Source organism: Euphorbia lathyris, chromosome 5, assembly GCF_963576675.1.
Source record: "Euphorbia lathyris chromosome 5, ddEupLath1.1, whole genome shotgun sequence".
Taxonomy (NCBI): domain Eukaryota; kingdom Viridiplantae; phylum Streptophyta; class Magnoliopsida; order Malpighiales; family Euphorbiaceae; genus Euphorbia; species Euphorbia lathyris.
In genome coordinates, this window is record NC_088914.1 from 67,270,625 (window position 1) to 67,291,158 (window position 20,534).

The window sequence follows — 20,534 nt, forward strand, 5'->3', positions numbered from 1 at the left end:
TGAGTTTATCGCATAAAGCTTGAATATGAGGTAAGCTAGGATGCATTCCATTCCAAAAATCAGCAATCACCTCCCTAATCCCCGGATGCAGAATCCACATAGACTGAAATCTGAATCTAGAGATAGGGCGATTCCCCTTGGAGTAGCTAAACATCAAAGGGCAATGGTCAGAGTGATGCCGCGGCAAAGCCAAACTGCAAATCGATTCCCAGAAGTCCGAGAATAAAGCAGATAATAAAACTCTATCCAACTGACATTCAATCCGCGCAAAGCCAGACCTGCCATTAGACCAAGTAAAGAAGGCCCCATGAGTAGGACCATCAACAAAAGAACCAGAATCAATAAAATCACGAAACTCCCTACAAGGACGCAAAGCAGGAGCCCGTCCCGATTTCTCATGAGATCCAAGGACAGAATTAAAATCTCCAAGAAGCACCCAATGCCCATTCAACCTATTTTGATGAGCCAAAATATCATCACACATAGTGACACGTCTATTTGCCCAAACGCTCTTGTAAACAAAGCAGACAAACGTATTTAAATTAGACAAACTTAGAATAACAAACTGTTCATGTCTGAAACAAATATTGGTAACCATGGAAGAATTAATCTTTGCAAAAACCCATAGAGTTGGAAGCTCCTTATTCTTCATAGCAATTAAAGACAAACCAAGCCTTCTCCAGAATGCCTCATTAACAGAACTGAACTCCACCATAGGCTCAGCTAAACAAAGAAAATCCGATTTATGAAGAGAACACAAACGATGCAAGTAACCCTGAGTATCCCTATTAAGAATACCCCTACAATTCCAGTAAAGAAAGATCATTTAAAACGGACCAGAGGTTTACTGGCTCGTTTGTTTCGAGCTGGCAAATTCTCCGTTGTTGTCATAATTTTTTCCCTCCGCCTTACTTTCTTAGTGCTAACTGTGTTCCAGCTATTGTCATCCTCCTCTGCCATATCAGCCCAGGATTTAGTACGGGATGATGATTCAGATGTTGAATCAGCTCCCTCATATCTAGTGAGAATATTGTCCATTCCAGGTGAATCCGGCCTATCAGTTTTATCACAACTGTATTCATCCTCCTTCCTAAGTTGCGGGCTGCCAGGTAGAACAACCTCCACCACACAACCAGTATCAGTAGGAGGCCTAAGCTCAGAAACAATCCGTGAAGTGGCATGTTGAACAGGCACCTCGGTTTGAATTGCATTAGGCTTTTTCACAAACTTTCTCTCCTGTGAAACCATTGTACGTTTTCTTTCAATAACCGGAGCCTCTAGAACCTTTTCCAATGGTTTTTTATTTTTCCTGCAGTCATAAGCCATGTGGCCAATGTTTGAACAAACTTTACAGAAGCTTGGTAATCTCTCATACACCACATCTATCCAAATTTGTTTTCCTTCTCTCTCAATACCCATTTTAACAGGAAGCTCATTCATCAAATCCACATCAATTAACATTCTAGCATAATGACCAAACTCACCTTCAAGAGTGGTATTATCAAATCGTATAAGCCCTCCAATACCCTTTGAAATATCCGAAAGAATTTGAGGATCCCAATACTCCCACGGAAGAGAATATAATCTAACCCCAAACCTGAGCATTTGTAGACTTCTCAGCATAGGGGTCAAAGTCCGGAACCCGTAATTGGATCATTTAAGAGGGGTTTAATGTGTTCAAAATAAATGTTCCAAAACTTATATGTCTCAATTTAAAATATTAAAAGGTTTAATCAATAAAAATTAAATTGATTAGAGACCTAAATATGCATTTTTTTTTCTAAAACTTATCATATAGAAGTTTTTGTTTTCTAAGTTTCAAGAAATAACAAAACATATCAATTTGGATAGTTTTGTTACATTTGCGAGTCCAATATTCTGAATTTTCTGATATGATTTTCATACTTCACTACAAAAAAAAAAAAAACAAATCTTTTACCGGCCGAACTTTTCGACTTTAGAGACGGTTTTAACCGCCCTTACAAATATTACCGACGGTTTTCAGAACCGTCGGAAGAGTGTTGTTAATTCTGTTGTTGCTACATTACCGACGGTTTCTTTAGGGCGTTGGGTAAGGTTTTTAATAGGGACGCTTTACTACCGGCGGTTTTAACCGTCTCTACTGTGGATTTTCCAAAACACTTATAATGGACATTACTGACTGAAAATCCGTCGTATTCCGCCTGTAACTTATTTAGCGCCCAAATTCAATTTTACTGACGAAATCATTATATCGTTAAATTCCTGATCATTAATGCTGCATAAATATTCTTTGGGATTATGGACTAAATTTAAGGTAGCAAACAAGTTATAACCAAATACATCAATAAACTCAATTTCTCTGAATCCAGAAATTGGATCTTAATACAAAAACAAATACCAAAATTTGTTTAATAAATTGGATCTCAATACAAAAACAAAAACCATTTGCAAACTATTACTAGTGGAGATATTAACGATATCCATTTGCAAACTTTGATTTGTCTGTTCTTAACCCCACGTTTCTTGATTAACTCAATAGTTGCAACTATCGTACCACCTACAATCAAACAAAAAAGACTTAAAATCAACAACTATATGAAATAAAACTCTCATGGGATAACATATATACTTAGCTACAATTTTCACCGAATCTATGAAATGAAGAGTACTGCCACAACCAAATTTATGGAAGTGGGTAAGGAACCCTCATTATATTATTGGGATTATGATTGCTGGAGGTGCTTTCTTAATAAATTCTCATAGGCGGGGGTGGAACTAGGGGGTTGGGGTGGGTTTGAGCCCCGGCAGGCCGCTCGAGAATTGAGGGAAAAAAAATTAGTAATGGTGTCTGATAATATATTGAAAAGCATTGTATTGACTCTATGTAGTATTATTTTAATGTTTAAAGGTAGATGAGATGGTTAAAGATGTTTACTTCTATTTTAGAGGTTTATGTTCAACTCCCTCTAATCTCATTTTCTTTTAAAAAGTTTTTATTTATTTTAATTTTATTTTTCAATAATTATAAAAACATGTTACCATTATTAATTAATTTAAATGGACTCTTTATTTTTATTTTGATAACACTTTTGAATTTATTTTTAATATGACTTTACCATTAAAAAAAGTAAATATATTTAATATACATTTTTATTATGTCTTTACCATTAAAAAAAGTAAAACATGTTTAATTTTCTATTAGTTCAATGCTACTTTCTAAAAAATGATAACAAATTTACAGTTTTAACGCGTTGGAGGCTAAAAAAATTTGCCCATCCCACTTTGAAAATTTACCGTCAACCGCACGGTTAAAATTAGCCTCCAAATTATTGTGTTAAAAATTATTGGATTTTACGTGATATAATATTTTTAATGTTATAAAAAGTTATTATTAAATATTTAAGCACCGACTTAGTTTGGGTTCTGGTTCCTGGCAAAGCTTCCTATGAGAACAAAAACATAATCATTGACCTTAAAAACGACACGCTCATCAACGACATATTAAGAATTAACTGAAATTGCACCATAAATGACTTAAATATAAAACCAAACAATCAGTGTGAAAAGCTTATAAAAGCATGCCAAATTAAACATCAAGAAAAAGCTTATATACGTGTAGGAAATGGCAACTTTCCAAGTTTCCATATTAGACACGTATGTAGAGTTGTTTTTGAGTTTCAGTTGACTAATACGTATCAGTGGGTAGATAGTTACTACAAAAACGAAACACTTAAATTGGCTTACACTAAGTTTATAGATCCAGTTAGCCACCAGTTGGAATGGAAGACCTGTAAGAACTCTATGAAAGTTCTCCCCCTGTAACTAAAAGGCCATCTACCAATCTATCGAGAAGTCAAAATAGAAGATCATCTTAAGGTGGATATGTAGTTCCCAGAAGATGCATCAAGTGTGGGCTTGCTAGGCATAATCAATTGAATTGTAATCACTCGGTACCGAATACATCACGACCTCCAAGTGAAATCCTAAGTTCTTCGAACTCTAGTACGTCAAGTCATGGATTAAATGTATAATGTAATATGGATTAAATGTATAATTTTATTCAGGTTCATTCAAAGCCACCTCTCTCCACGAGAACACATCAAACAAAGTTGGATAATCAACAAACACTAGCCAATTAGTATTCACCAACCTAGTTTTCTCGGTGGTGATCAAACGACAATGTATGAAGTACAATATTGCAATACTAATAGCTTCACCGTCATCTTTCTTGCTCCAATCGGTATCTACGAAAACTTCAAATATGTGATTATAAGTTATGAGATTTATTCCTTTGAAGTACTTGCTGATCATTTCCTTTTTATTTAGCTTTTTGATCCTCTTCGTCATCTACTCCAAACCACCAAACTGTAAGCTAGAGATAAGCCTGAGCTCTCAATCCCTAAACCTCATTTCAACTCCTCCAATAGAGAACCACATCTTTATAGGGAGAGAGCCAACATGCTCTTTCTCCCTAGTTAACAACGTATGGACAATGGTACTAGAGCATGTGACATTATCCAAATCTGTAAGATGTCTGAAACATCTACTTCTAAAGGCATTTATCTGTAAGGCCGTCAATTTATTTTGCAGATCCATCATGGTAGCAATATCATCTCTTAATGTTATTGTGCCTTTTAAACCCAGGCTCCACGAGTACTTGAATTTTACACCACTATCCTTTTTTAGCTTTGACATTTGACTTTGTAAAATTAAAAACTGTTTGCATTTCAGACAATATATTTGCATGTCAGACAATACAATGTGCATTTCATACTTACAATTTACATTTAAGTAAAAATAGTTCTGTTTTGTAAAACAAAACAACTTCACAATTCACTTGAAGGCTTCGTATATACCTATTTGCGAAGCAAAAAATATTCGCAATTTCATTCAATTGTGAACCGCAATCCAAGTGGAATGTTCGTAATGTCCATATTGCGAAACTCTTTGCTAAAAAATGACTTCGCACTTAATTAGCAGGCTTCATATTTACCTATTTGCGAAGCCCTTTTGGTAAAAAATGGCATCACAATTCATCAGAAGTCTTCGCATTTATCTATTTGCGAAGCTCTTTTGCTAAAAAAAAAAGCTTCGTTATTCATCAAAAATATTTGCATTTACCTATTTGCCAAGCCTTTTTGCTAAAAAAAAATGGATTCACAATTCATTGGAATACTTCTTATTTACATATATGCGAAGTTTTAGATAAGAGTTTAGTGTTTATTGCTTCGCAATTTGGTAATTGAGAGACAAACTCATAAAATGCGAAGTATCATAAATGAATTCTAAATCCATATATATATCGATTTCTAAACCAATAAATCAAACAAATTCTAAGTGAGTTCGAAATCATTATTATACCATTAACATTAACACTGACCAAACGTAAATCCATGCTCAATCACAATAAAATCAAACCTAAAACCTAGTTGAAATACATAATGCAAAAAACCAAAGAGATGGAGGAATGGTTTTATCAACATTTTGCATTGTCTATCTAGATTTCGCCATGATTCGCTGTTCGTTTTTGCTTCACAAATCGCCTCGCAAAATCGCATGTGTTATCGCAAAGAGTAAAGAGAAGGTGAGGGGTTTGTACGAATTAGTGTGTTTTGAATAAATGGATACGTAAGTGAGAATTTAGTGCAATAAATGTAATGGATCTAAAAATGTAAATGAAACTCTTTATTGAGCTAATTTTGTAAAAATCCCTTAATTTTATTTTTAATTTTTTTTAAAAGAATTTTTTGATTCTTATAAAGTCGATTCAATTAAGTTTTTATTTCCCTCGTTGGCGGGAACAAAAGAAATAATACAAGCCAACTTCGTTTTACCCATTCAAATAGCACAGAATCGGAAATGCCAGCAAACTAGTAGCCGTTTCCCTTCGGAGACAGATCAACAAAAGACGTGATTCTGAGTTCTCCTGTCCAAATTGAATGGTACCTTCCATTCCCTCTGTTGCAGGCCCACTAGGTGTTTGATAAAATTCCTAAAAAAGGGTTATCTATATCAAGTAGATACGGTTACTTACTGTCATTTCTTTTCGTTGCAGGAATCTACTGAACAGAATAGATGCAAAGAGTTAGCAAATTCGTCTTCGATCTGTCGCTCCATATACTCAGAGGTGATTTTTGCGCATTATATTTCCATATATGTCTGGCATAGAAAAAAACAGTCACTCTAAAGCAATGAATATGTTAATAAATGTCATTTGTATGTTAATGGATATGTTTGCAAAGATTGTATGATCCCTTTATGAACCGAAGTTCAAATAGGAAGAGAAGATAGTGGGAGAGAATGCGGGACAGAGGAGAGAGATTGAGAAGAGAGGTTAAGAGCAGAAAGGAAGCAATAGAGAGAGAGAGAGAGAGAGAGAAGACTATATTTGTGTTACTGCTCTCACATGGCTTGTGCACATTCAGTCGAGAAATATAATGACAATTTGATGTCAGTTGTCTTTTTCAGACTGATATTCGTTTCTGGTTGAGGAGTTAGGAGACTAGACATAGTAGCTTTGTTGAAATTGGATGGTGTTGATTAATCAATGAGATGCATGTTGATTATAGATGAAATGAAGGGATGCTGTATGAATTCAGGGTAGCTCAAGTTAACCCTGCACTTTCATTTATATTCATTTAGATGTCTTTTTGGCAGTGAACAAAAATTCTCTTTGATGAGCCAATAATTGAGGTTAGAAGATTACAGCATCCACACAATGTTATAAATATATCTGCAAAATTCTGTTGCATTTTCTTGTTGCAAATGCTGATAAATGCTTTCAAGTTTCCTTCGTTGATGATTATGGGTTGTCATTTTTCCTTGCATATAGATAGAAGAGGTTGGATGGGAGCATCTAGTGAATTTGGCTGGAGATCTAACATTTCTTAGTTTTCGCGTTAGGTAAGACATTCTTTCTAGTTTCTTGTAATCTGATAGGGGTTTTCTTTTGCCTACTAAGTTTGTTATGGTGGATTTGTCCTCTCATGTAGTTAAGTCTCTTATCGACATTGCTAAATTTAGCACTTTTTCCTTTATTCTATTGAGAAATTCTCTATATACTTACTAAAAAATAGAAATGAAGTCAGCTAATATGCAAGATAACTGGGCTTGACTAATTATACGTCAAGACCCTGACAGGGCCAATTTATATTAGCTGGAAGATCAATGAAAAATTAATTTTATCTCATCTTAAGTTGGTCTAATTTTCACTTGATCTCAAGAAATTGTCTTCGTTCCTTTTGATTTATGACCATACTTTTACTTCTTCTACAAACCCTTCATTTCTCTACTACCTAGCCTGTTCTTAAGCTTCCAGTCGGATATAAATACAAGGTCTGCAGCTTTATCACGACACTGAAATTTAATACTTCCCTTCATCTTATTATTGTTATTATTATTATTATTTCTTTTGAATTATCTGCCACTTGCTGCCTCAGCTCACCTACTTAGTGAGTATAACTACCTAGATGAGCTGTGGGATTCTGGGGTACATAGAACTATGATTAAGAGAACAGTGCCATATACGCTTCAAGTTTATGACTAGAGCAGCTGAAATTTTCTAGCTTTTTACATCTCAATTAAGGCAAAACACATGGTGTATAATCGCCCAAAAAAATTTCACATAGTTCTTGATTCAGAAGACAGAATTAATATTTGGTCTTAAGAAATGAAGTATAACTCTGATCTTATGTGATTGCCATTCTAGAGGTGCAAGCAAAATCTGTGCGAATTGAGTCTTATGTTCTGTATGTCTTAGTTAGAATCTAATCCCCATCTTCGAAACAGTTCGTCTCTATTAGAAACTTATCACCTGTGCCTTCTTAATTTCATCTATCAAGGATATTTATATGAAAGATCATAATAAATTACCAAACAACATAGTTCTATTATAGGGGAAGAAAGATAAGGGTTGACAGTGCTCCAGGCTACCATATTTTGTACATTGTTGGTGAATCCAGAATTTATTTATGGGCTAAATTACACCCATGGCCACTCAACTTTGTCTTTACTAACATGATAGCCACTCAACTTCAAAACTGGACATAAAAGTCACTCAAATTTTCCCTTTAATAGCATAAAAGTCCTTTTAACCTTTGATCACTCCAATAGCAGGTAACCCTCCATTTTAAAGCTAATAGAAATGATATTCTAAGGAACTTCAATGTTGAAATTTTTAGTTTTGAGGTCATTTGCATATTGTTTGTTAGGAGAGAGAAAGTGGTTGTTTGGAGAGAGAAATCTCTGAAAATGGTGATTTGGAAAATCGAAAACATGGTTCAATGTGAAATGTGGCTATAAACAACTTTAAGGGGGTGTTTGCTTACTCTATTTTCTCCACATGTTTGTCTTTTTATATTAAAAATGATAGTTTTAGGTGTTAGGTTAGGGAACTACCGTTGCTGTATTACACATGAAAATCAACTTTTTCCAATAGGAGGGAATCTCTGTTTTTCCTACAGCAAACAATAGGTAAAACATACGGCCCGTTAACTTTTATGTCTGATCTTGAAGTTGAGTAGCCATCATGTCAGATCAAAATGACCGTTGACAACCTCTTGTACTTTACTATTTTGAGGTCATCAACGATCATTTTGAGGTCCTTTACTTTCATAAGGGACTTTTAAGTTAGTAACGGGCAAAGTTGAGCGACTTTTAGTATCTGATCTTGAAGTTGAGTAGCTATCATGTTAGTAAGGGCAAAGTTGAGTGGCCATGGGTGTAATTTACCCTTTCTTTATGTGATTTTATTTCTCTTATTTGTTTGTATATGTGTACCAGAGACAAAAGGGAAAGAGTGCATATTCTTGAAGTTCAATTGGATAGGATGTATCCAAATTTTCCACCTTCAGTTTCAGCAGTAGGTCCCTGGAAAATCTCGGTTGTGTTTTATTCTTATGTTTCCTAACTGATATTTTTTTAATTAAAAAGTTTTTCTTTTCTAGGACGTACCATATATATTCAATGTCAAATGGTCAAAGAATTCGAGATTGAAAGATTTGGTGCAACAGTTCCAGCAGGTATGATGTTTATATATGACAACTAATAATGCAACTTTCTTGAGTTTTATTACTAGAGAAACCGTTGGTCTTCATTGAGTTCTTGGGTACGTAGTCTTTCTTATGAGTAGGTCATGTTAAACTGTCAAAAGGTGTAAAACAAGCTTGTTATTGTTTCTGCAAATATATCAGCATTTGGAGAAACTTCAAGAATTTTGGTCCACTTTGGAGGATATTGATAATTCTCTTTGTGTTGTTGATCCAAAACCCCAATCTCGCGCTACGTCTTTTCGCCAGATCAGTATAGGTAAACTGTGTGTTATTGCTGACAATTTCCTTTTTGTTTGTTGTCAGATATAGAGCTGACTGAATAGAATTTAGAAAGGAATAGGGTACAAAGAGAGAATAGAGTCAAGGAGAGAGAAGAAAGAAAGGAAGAATGAGAATATTCATTGCTTTCATAATCATCCCACAATCATAGGATAGGCCTCATATAAATAGTTGTACCAGCTATGAGGTGGTAACGGTTACAGAAAAGACAAATACTAGTACTATAGCTAGTACAAGATGCTAACAACTTGATAGCTAATCGTTTAGGGAATACAAAATAACAACTATAATACTAAGCTATAAGCAGGCCATAAGAAAACAACCAAGTAACTAATTAAATCAAACAGAAACTAATTAATTTCTTAGATGCTTTACGCTTGTACGTAACAATTGTGCATTTCTCTTTCTCAGGAACTGACTGTATCATAATGTTGTTCTTAAATGCTAAAGATCCTAGATCGTTACCAGAGTAAGTTATTGTCTAATTCTGGTCACTACTACTAACCTTCTGATTTTGAATCAATGATGAAATTACCGGTTGTGCTAGGTACCGTTTCCTGGGTTCAGATCCAAATTTAAACTCTTTGAGAAAGTTATGGCTGAGAAATAGCAACGGATGGTACAATCATGAGTCTTCGTTTGGTTATTTGCAGCATTATGAATTCTGAAACTTATTATGCAAATTTGTTTAGGTGTATTTGTATTACTCATTCAATTTTCAGAGAAATAACTATATTCAGGTTTTTATAGATGTTCTTGTTTCCCCATATAGAATTAATCTAATCTCTCTTAATCCTTCCAGCAGCAAGCTACTAGTATCTTTAAAAAAAATTAGCTGACTTCAGCTTATAACTACTGGGAGCCTAAATAATACTCCCTCCGTTTCATAATAATTGTCGTTTTGAGGAAATTTTTTTGTTTCAAATTATTTGACGTTTTACACTTTACAAGGAGCATTAAATGTGTGTTTTCCAACTTTGTCCTCATATATTAAGAGAAAAGAAATTTGCAGAGAAATGTAAGCATTAATTGCAAGAGGGTAATAAGGTAATGTTTAACTACTTTTTAGGCTAATTAATAGATTTCTTAATATGTGTGTAAAAACCTTAAAAGACAATTAAAATGAAACAAAGGGAGTACATATTTTTCGTTTGTTTATTTTGCTGACTTCTTAGCTGTGGTTCTTTGAACTAGTGATTTTCCTTTCTTTTCTTAAAAAACGTGATCATTATGGTAATAAGTGAATACTCCCTGAATACACCTGAATTTTTCAAAGGACAAAGAACAGAACATTCCTTGAAAATCTCTCATCCATTCTGGAAACTGAACTGCCAAAGCGGCTAGATGCACAGACGAGTGATCAGCAAACGGAGTGTGGAATCTGTTATGCTCAACGGCTTCCAATTGGTAATGTTATACTGCATATAGTATATACATGTAAGGCACTTATTAGTGTACTTTTTGTTGATTTTGATATGTTAATGCAGATGAAGAGCTTGGACCTAGGAGTGGAACTGAAACGGATTATACATGTGATAATATCAACTGCAACAGGGCATTTCATAGTGTTTGTCTTGGGGACTGGCTACGCTCTATTACAACAACAAGGCAGTATGTTCATTCATTTTTTAGAACGGATCCTTTATTTTTTTCCTACATATGCACGGCTATAGCTGCTGTTCTCTGTATTTTATAACACTGTTCTTTCAAATTTTTGTTTTCTGTGTTTCTTTCTACCATATTGTCATGGCCCATCGAACGGTAGCACCAGCCCACCCAAATCTTCAATCTTGCTATCATCCACTTGTCCTTCTCAATTTCTTTTCTTGCACATGAGCATATAGTGAGGACCCCCAAAACGGGTCAATTTTTAGGGATGCAACTATAAAATTGAATCAATTTTGACAGAGGACTAGACTGCTGCCACTTTCTTTGACAGTTACGGAAATTGTACTCAAAAGGGGTGTATAGGAATGAGAGGATGTATGAGCTCCTTTCAATATCTGTTCTGATTTCATCCTCTCTGAATTTATTGTTGTTTTATAAATAGATAACTGGAGCCATCACTATGGCCAATCTGTAAAGAATGAAACATTAACATGCGGTAAATGTAACATCACTTATTGTCGACACAGATTAAGAAGGCTTGCTGCTTATGGCAACCTCACTCGACAATGAATTTCACTTTTGATTATCCGCTGATCTTTATTATGCAAATGCATATATATCGATTGTTGTTTGAGAGCTGAATTACCTTAACTCTCCAGAAGAAACATTCATGGTAATAATTGGTATTCAATAATTCTGTCAGAGGCAGAGAAACATACAGTGGCATGTGTTTTCTACTTTGTTTTTAGGTAGTTAGTGAATTGAGTTATTGGTGTGAATGCATTTGTTAATATTTTGCAGATCATATAATGTCTTGTTTGGGAATTGCCCCTATTGTTCAGAGCCTGTTGCAGTTAAAATGAATGACTCGAAGAACTAAGCTTGCACCTTGACAACAGAGTTGCCGAATTTCTGAATGATCCTCAACTCAGTTATTATTATGTCCTTGATTAAGTTGGGAGACGTCCAAATGCAAGCAGTTAAACGTGTTTGATATGTTTGGCAAATGACATTCAGTATTGAAAGGATGGTCCTCCACTTTGGACAGCTGAGTCCAACCACCGTCGACAGCTTTGTTTTCTTGCGTAATTTGGTTGGTGTCATCTAGTTATTGCACAAGTCTAATTCGTTGAGGCAATCATATAAAGGGTATACCTTCAACGATGAAACAGAGGGTTTGTTGAGCCAAAAGCTTAATGATTGGTATTTTCTGTTTAATATTTGTCATCCAATTCAAGTGGCACTTAGGGCATGCTATGGTATTGCTATATCATTCCGTCTTCCTTTTCTTTAGACTTAATATATAATTGTACGCCTAAGTTAGGCTTTCTCGTTTTTCCAGTTGACACTTTGTACTTATAGTTGTTAGGCTTTCTCGTTTTTCCAGTTGACACTTTGTACTTATAGTTGGACCTATCATACACTTAGCTTTGTCAATTTTGAAAAATAGATTATACACTATGTATACAATCTTTACCATTCCTACAATTTCTACGAGTTTTGCCTTTTTTGGCTTGTTGGCTCCTAATTGATTTCCTACCCCTGTTGATTCACTGAAGCTTAGTGATGATGGGGAATATGTAGATTAATGAAGTTGTTTGAATCCAAATGCCCATTGATGTAATTGTTGCTTTCGGGTTCAGAAGAAACCCACATAGCAGAGAATCATAATTTCATACCCAATTTTAATTTCCCATTACCAAATCGCCTTTCTTGGGTTTGTAGGGTGTTGATAATAATAGGAAGATGATATCGTACACATCATATCGCTACAGCCCTTAATATTATTATGCCACGTGTATAAAACAAACCTTTAGATCCTTTAGAAGTTTATATTCCCCCATAAGTGAATGTTCGATACAACTAAAGTTCCACATGGCAAATGGATTTCTCTTAGGACAAGATTTCTAACCGGAGAAGGAAATCCTAAGACCAAAAGGACTTCTAGCAAACGAAAGATTTGGTCCGAACCCTATATCTCTTTGATGACGAGTTTTGATCGAGCCGAGCTTTGATTAAATTTGATCGAACCGAGCTTTTATGGAGCTTCTAACGAGTTTTAACAAAATTCAACATATTTGCATAGAATAAGTAACATAGAAGATAAAAAAAAATTATAAAAAATAATAATTATATGTTATTACCGAGATTTAAGAATAGTAGATGGTACTAGTGGTCGGAGATCACAAACTCACAACAAAAAATGACACAATGAGATATATTTTAAAAATTGTAATAAATTTTGTTAAAAATAACACTTAAGAATCTAAAAAATAAGGAGAACCAAAAGAGTGACAATGATAAAACCTTATAATATATTTCTTTAAATAAAAAAACCAGTTTAATACAATATTTTTATATACATATATTTCATTTCATTACCTAAGGACCTATAGTTCGTAGGCCTGCAAAATAGAAACTGAGGAAATAAGTAGCAGTACCAAAGAAGGGGTAAATTTATATCCACACGGTATTCACTCAATTTTGCCCTTTTCATCGCTCAATTTCAAAATCTAATAAATAAAAATCACTCACCTTTTATATTTATTAACATTATAGCCTCTTATATTAAAAAAAATGAAAGGTGCCCTTCTATGGTTATTTTGTTTTTTACAAAGTATCATTACTTAGTGTGTTTTCATCATTGGATGATGGATTGGATAATTAACAATCTCAAATTAAAACCAACAATTATAATTATTTAGAATTAAACTTATCATAAAACACTTTTTCACCTTTTCAAATCATTTTAGAGCTATCTCTAAACAATTATTTATATCTAATAATAAAACAATATTATAAATAATTTTAAAATCAAAAAATTCAAAATACAAAATTGCTTAGATATTGGACATATTTGAAAAATAGCTATTATTTATTTAATTGATTTAACCAACTGTTTATGTAACATATGTATTAAAACTTAATTGATCGTGTAAAATAACGAATAATGAAATTATTATTTTATGATTATTATTTTATTTTATTTATAATCTATATTCTTCATCACCTTTTAAAAAATTTCATATACATATACTATAATTTAGGTTTTTATAATATATCAAAATATATTTAAACAATAAAATTATTCTTAAATGTTTACTAATAAAAGTAAAATCTTTATCTAATCAAAAACTTTAAACTTAGATTCCTAATAGCATATTAGATATTATAAGACACTTTCTAATATATACTAATTAATTTACAATTTAACATTTTACTAAAATAAAAACCTAAATTTTTTATATATATATTTTTTTTAAATTTCCAATAATTTTAATTAGTTTAATTATTAATTTTAAGGCCTAATACATCAATAGCTCCCTGAACTTATCCAAAATAGTAGATTGGCTCCCTGAACTTTGTAAGTGTCTCACCAACTCCACAAACTTGTTTATTCTGTAACAACTAAATACAAAAACCATAATACTAACTCTCGATCCTAATCCATTCAATCTCTCAAACCTGCAACACTAACTCTTATAATAGGTTGAAAGGTAGGAGAAGCGAAAAATTACCTCTCGAATAGATGAAGACGTATTTTTAGAATTTAGGTTTAATAAGTTTTTGTATTTAGTTGTTACAGAATAAACAAGTTTAGGGAGCTGGTGAGACACTTGCAAAGTTTATGGAGCTAATCTACTTTTATGGACAAGTTTAGAGAGCTAATTATACGAAATAAGCCAATTTAGGGAGTTGGTGAGACACTTACAAAGTTCAAGAAGTCAATCTACTATTTTGGATAAGGTCAATGAGCTGATAATATATTAGACCTAATTTTAATCATATAATTTTGAATAGAAATACCATTTTAAAAAATATAATAGTAAAATGTAGCAAGATGAATATTATTCTCTTATTGGTTTATTTTAGTTTATTTTAGTAAAATAACAGATTTTAGTGAGTATGAATGTAATTTAGGCATTATTTTGATTTGATACCTATATATAATAATTAAGAGCTATAGTGTATAGCCACAGAAAGTAGAAACCGAGGAAATATGAGTAGGAAAGGAACCGACAAGTTGAGCAATCAAAATAATGTTAAAGACTTGAAATTATTGCACTTTGCTTCTGTAGCTGTGTCTTATAGAGGGACCACTCAATACCACCCATTTAACATTTCTCTGCATTTTCACAAACTTCTTTCTTTATTCATTTTCACAAACTTCTTTCTTTATTCATTTTCTCACACAATAATATCTTGTGCTCCATATACATACACGTAACCATATATACACTTACAAGTCAAATTATCATTTTTCAATTTTAATTTAACTTGCATGCCTTTTTTTTCTTAAAACACAATAATAACACAATCACTTATGGTTTACATAGTGACAGATTCAGAATTAACCGCAATGAAATTTTTCGATTTATGAGTAGGCATTCATATTCCGGCCGTGCATTCTGGTGGGGTGACCGGGTATCGAGATTTATCGGTACAGTAATCATAGATCATGTGGTTGACTCGGACCCATCTGTATCTTCTAGCTTGCAAAGCATTAAGGGATTGATAAGTGGAACTTTCCCACCAATTAGCGGGATTAGAGGGGCAATTGGCTGGACCTGGAACCGGACATCCTTCGATATCGAAATCTTTATAGTACGCGTAGAAAGGTGCTTTGCTCCAGTCAATTTTTTCTAGACCACCTCTAGTAGCCCAATCATCAGCTTCCCATAAAGTAGAATAAACACCCATTCCTTGAAATTTGGGAAATGGGATTCCTTTTGCTTCATTGTTTTTGTATACTCTTATAGGTACATCATCTACAGAGAAACTGCAAACCCCACACTTTACCCATTTTACTTTCCAACTAATTGTATTTATTACATAATGCAAATCTCAGTTTCAATATTAATGCATATATAAGGGGGTCTATTTTAGTACTTCAACTTAGCTTTTTTTTTTTTTTTTTTGTTAAAACATGTTAAATGGCACGTGTCATTTTTTATATACTATAATTTGACACAACAAAATGTTGAAATTGATACTTCAAATTTATTCTTATCTTGTAAAGAAAGCTCTTACTCACATAAAAAAAATACTTCAAAACGAGGATAAGAACAAATAACTCCCTAATTTAATAACCTAAGATATTTAATATACTCCTTTAGTACCAGGAAAAATTTATAATACTCCTTAAAATAATTCTTGTTAGAGTGTTTTAAGATAAAATAAAAAAAATATATTCATCTATTTTTATAAAAAGTAGGTTGTACTCCTTTTTTTTAATTTCTCTTTATGCCAAGATCATTTAGAGCTTGAAGAAAGTTTAACCTCGTAAATACTGTTTATGAATAGCCTTTTGAATTTTGAAGCTTTGAAGCGTCCACAAAAATTATATTGTGAGCATCTCCAAGAGATTTTTAGTTTATTTTTTAAAAATAAGATAAATAATTGACTCTTAGTGATTTAAGAGCGACTAATACATATACTTTTTATATTCACCTTCTATTTATTATTTTATTATTAAAATTATTAAATATTGTTACATTAACGAGAGACTATTCAATAATAAATTATTAATAAAAAATAAAATAAGGAGGCATTGAGAGGTGGAGAGAGAATAGAGAGGATGTAGATGCTTTTTTTCGCTAAGAAGTTGTTGGAATAGATTTTTGACTTTCTCTCCTCAAATTTTAACTTAAAAGGCAATTTAAGAGACTGTTGGAGATGCTCTTATGTGTTGAAATCCATTAAATGAAGTTAGTACGATTTGTTTAAAAACTTTTAATCGGATTGATTTAAAAAAAAAAAAAACTTTTACTATTATGTTAATTATGTTAACGTGTGAGAGATCCAAATTTAGGCAAAGTAAATCCCAATATTAATTAGATAAAATGAACTTACACAATGTGGTGATGATTCCAAAGAATGGAGTAGAGATGGAAGTCAGCAGAAGGGTCAAACCACAAGTTAATCCTTTGCTCTCTATCACCCTTTCCATGAGCATAGATGTTTGTTTGGACTGTGTAAGGTTGTCCTGTCCTATTCCCCAAGAACTCAAAGTCCAGTTCATCTCTTACATTGTCCGTGTCCGAATTCATCTACAAATATAAAAAATTAGAATTTCACAGACTGAACCAAAATTAACCCAAAAACCATTCTTATTACAAGAACTAAACTTACATAGAAAGCGGTGACAGTTCCGGCAGAATCTCCAGGAACAAGCTTGATTCTCATGCTAACACGACCAAACAAGTACTGATACTTGGAGGCAAACCCACATCCTGAAAACGCAAAAAAAATGTGAATTAAATATGTATAAAACGACATGAGTATATATTTAATGTTAAATTAGAACCTGAGTTTTGGTCTAGAACAAGTTGGATAGCTCTGCCTCCATCAAGTTGCTTAATATGGGATTCAGACCAGGTGACTCTGAAATCTTGAAGGAAAGTTGCTGGTTTGGCTGAAACTGAAGAGATAGAAAATGCAAATGCAAGAGCATAAAAGAAATAATTGGATTTGGGATACATTCTTGATAATTAGTAAATTAAAGTTATGGGTTAAAGAGAGGAGTGTGTATGGTATTTATAGTATAAGTGAAATTACAAGTAGAGTGCTACATTCAAACTGAAAGCAACATTGGGGGGATTTTGCTTTCAACTCCAGCTATCATTTGGCCCTACCCCATTTACCATTTTATTTCTATTTTCTCATTCTTCATTTTTATATACCAATAACAATCTTTTCTTCATTATAACTATTTTTCTTCTTTTATAATTACATTTTTTTATATATATTTCAAAATGTAAATTACATTGATAACATCCGGAAATATTTTCGTCGAGTTCATGAAGAATTTTAGACCGGATTTTCTATGTTAGATCGGGTACATGTCCTGAAGGAGCTTTTAGAATCTCTCTGTTACAAATTAGAATAGTTCAGTTTTATTCTAATTAGGAGTTTTAGACTAGTGGGATTAGCTCGTTTATTAAACGAATTGTATTCTCTTTGGGATTTTTTAATTCCTAATTCAAAGAAAGAAAGACCCTCAAGGTACGTATTACGTTACGACAAAGTAGTGTTATTGTTTTAAATATGGAGACTTATATCAAACATACACTAATTTGAGTGTCGGAGAGTCCCTGTCAGATTCCAACTCCTCTTTATCTTGCATGATCAAACTTAATCTTCTTTGAAGTCATATCTGGATCTAACGAGGTAAACTCATCATTGGTGCGTCAAACGTGTACATGAGAAACTACCATGAATCATCAAGTATTGAATCCAATGTACTCAAATCTCCAACGTGGAGAATGTCAGAATGCCTCCCATTGTTAAAACTATGGAGCAATTCCTGATAAAGGTAGCAGATAATATGAGCCAAGAAGACTCCAATAGTTTCACAAATATATTCGCAAAAACATCTTCACGGATGAACGAGATGGAAAGCCACATTAGTAGTGCTCCAACTACCATGAAAGGAGTCACTTTAAATAACCTATTTCAGACTCCTATAGAGAGCGCTGAACCATTCATAGTTCTGAATTTTTCTAAAAATTTATTCCTTTTTACTCTAATGAACACAATGGGAGGTGGAAGCAACATGCTTCTTGTAAAGACATATCATTCTACTCAAACTCATGGAATAAAAGATGTAGGACAAATGCCACAACATTGCTCAAATCCTTGACCACTTACATAAGGGTCGTTCCAAACACAACTAGATAGTTTGCTAAATATGGACCTTTCTTTCAGATCCCTCAATAATATTCCTTATGTCGAGTATATGATGGACCCACTCCTTGGCAGCGTTCGGAGGTATAGAACCCAAATATATTCGACATAGAATAGGCAGTCAAATTCCTATTGGGTCAATATCGAGTTCCTATGTTGCCAATCTTAGAGAAAGAACTTTCATTCCTCTCCACATAGGGAGCTTAAAAGGATACATAGATCCCTCCGTTTACGCTCGAAATTATAAAGATCAGATAGAGCTGGCTGGCATCAACAAGACACTTTTGTGTCAGATGTTTCCAACAATCTTAGTCACGCTATAACTTCATATTCAGTTGAAAGTTTGGAGGTCGTATCAATCCATATTTGGGATCATTGAGACATCGGGTTTGCACCAAATTCTTAGCATCGGTACCTCCATCAACAACTAGTCGGACTATTTTTAATTTGCAACAAAATTTGGGAGAGGTTTTTGTTGGATCAAAAAAAGACTTACAGAGGTACAGATGAAGAGTATAATTGTTGGAAGAAAATTCTCTTGCCTTACTGCTTGTACTGATAGGTATTTATAAATTACAAACATGACCATTGGTAAGAAACATAACTCTCAGTAAACACGGATAACCCTATGAGAAACAATACAACTCTTAATAAATACATACGTGAATCTTGGACAATACAATGAACCAAATTAAAGACTCTATTAATTTCAACACACCCCCTTAAAATTATAAATTTTTTATCCTTTAGTAACACCAAAACCTTAGTGAATATATCAACTGAAATCTTCAAACTTTAAATCTGTTGAAATCTTCAAACTCCAAAGGCTGCGTGAATATATCAGCAACTTGATCTTTACATGTGTCAATGGCATACAATATACTTCCCTTACGTCTTTACATGTGTCAATGGCATCAGCTAAGGCACATATACCAACTTTTTCTTAAACTGTTTCTCAATATTTTATAAATAGGTCAAAATAATTGCACACTTAAGATACCTCGTCACTAAACTCTAAAATATTCTTATTCATCATCTTACTTTGCTAATTAAGAGCATCTCCAAGAGATTCTTAGTGAACTCTCTAAAAATAATTTAAATAATTGACTTTTAGTGATTTAAGAATGACTAAGACCCCAAACAATATTCCTCATATTCACTCATTATTTATTATTTTATTATTAAAATTATTAATTATTGTTCTATCTACCAATAGTGAAAAAAGGAGATGGACTCTTCAATAGTAAATTATTAATAAAAAGATAAATTAAGAAGACACTAAGAGCTGAAGAGAGAGACTATCTATCAATAGAGATGATGATGAGACTTTTAGTGATTTGAGGAGTCAATAAAAGACTGTTGGAACTGATTTTTAACTCTCTTTTCTCAAATTTTAAATTAAGAGCCAAACTAAAAGGTTGTTGAATATGCTCTTACGTATTGGATTGATGTCTCTAATTTCAACCCTACAACTTATATTCTATTTTATCGCAGCAATTTCCAATTACACCCCAAGAATCTCTTCTCAATTTGCATTCCCAAAAATAATAAGAATAAATTTGGAAATTATAAAGATAGTAAGTGATGTTTAATCCAAGTTGCATTCATTAAATAGCCTCCTCACACTTATATAATACTATACACAAACATATTATAGGGCATAAAACAAAAATTACACTTTATTTCTTTTCACCTATGTTATCATTAAAATAATAAACTGTTTGTTTCTAAAACAATCAAGAAAATAAAAATAGAGATTTAAGAGGAAATTGGTGGACAACAAGGCACTTGATTCCTATTTTTCAGTACTACATTCTTAAGAAAGACCTGATTTTTAGGAGTAAAAATCCAGAGAATCGGGCTGAACTAATTTAAAATCTTAATTACTTTATTCTTTAAAAGTTCGTGGACTATTTCATAGAGCCAAAA

At 33.0% G+C, this 20,534-nt stretch overlaps 2 protein-coding genes across 5 annotated transcripts; one reads left to right on the plus strand and one right to left on the minus strand.

The window, feature by feature from the left end:
- The first annotated feature begins 5,783 nt into the window (after positions 1–5,783).
- Positions 5,784–12,389, plus strand: LOC136230122 (uncharacterized). Of its 4 annotated transcripts, none has more exons than XM_066019060.1 (11): positions 5,784–5,958; positions 6,038–6,109; positions 6,815–6,885; positions 8,764–8,842; positions 8,928–9,002; positions 9,174–9,288; positions 9,723–9,780; positions 9,859–9,930; positions 10,588–10,718; positions 10,799–10,922; positions 11,721–12,389. In XM_066019060.1, the coding sequence occupies exons 4-11, from the start codon at positions 8,810–8,812 to the stop codon at positions 11,797–11,799; spliced, it is 687 nt and encodes a 228-aa protein (XP_065875132.1). In that variant the 5' UTR covers positions 5,784–5,958; positions 6,038–6,109; positions 6,815–6,885; positions 8,764–8,809; the 3' UTR covers positions 11,800–12,389. The 4 variants fall into 4 exon arrangements, with proteins under 4 accessions (XP_065875132.1, XP_065875131.1, XP_065875133.1 ...); XM_066019059.1 differs by having other exon boundaries at positions 5,784–5,924; XM_066019061.1 differs by lacking the exon at positions 6,815–6,885.
- A 2,661-nt stretch (positions 12,390–15,050) lies between these two features.
- Positions 15,051–17,430, minus strand: LOC136229980 (probable xyloglucan endotransglucosylase/hydrolase protein 6). Its single transcript, XM_066018869.1, has 4 exons — positions 17,227–17,430; positions 17,052–17,152; positions 16,773–16,969; positions 15,051–15,699 (listed from the first exon to the last, which is right to left on the minus strand). The coding sequence occupies exons 1-4, from the start codon at positions 17,399–17,401 to the stop codon at positions 15,309–15,311; spliced, it is 864 nt and encodes a 287-aa protein (XP_065874941.1). The 5' UTR covers positions 17,402–17,430; the 3' UTR covers positions 15,051–15,308.
- Between the last annotated feature and the right edge of the window lie 3,104 nt (positions 17,431–20,534).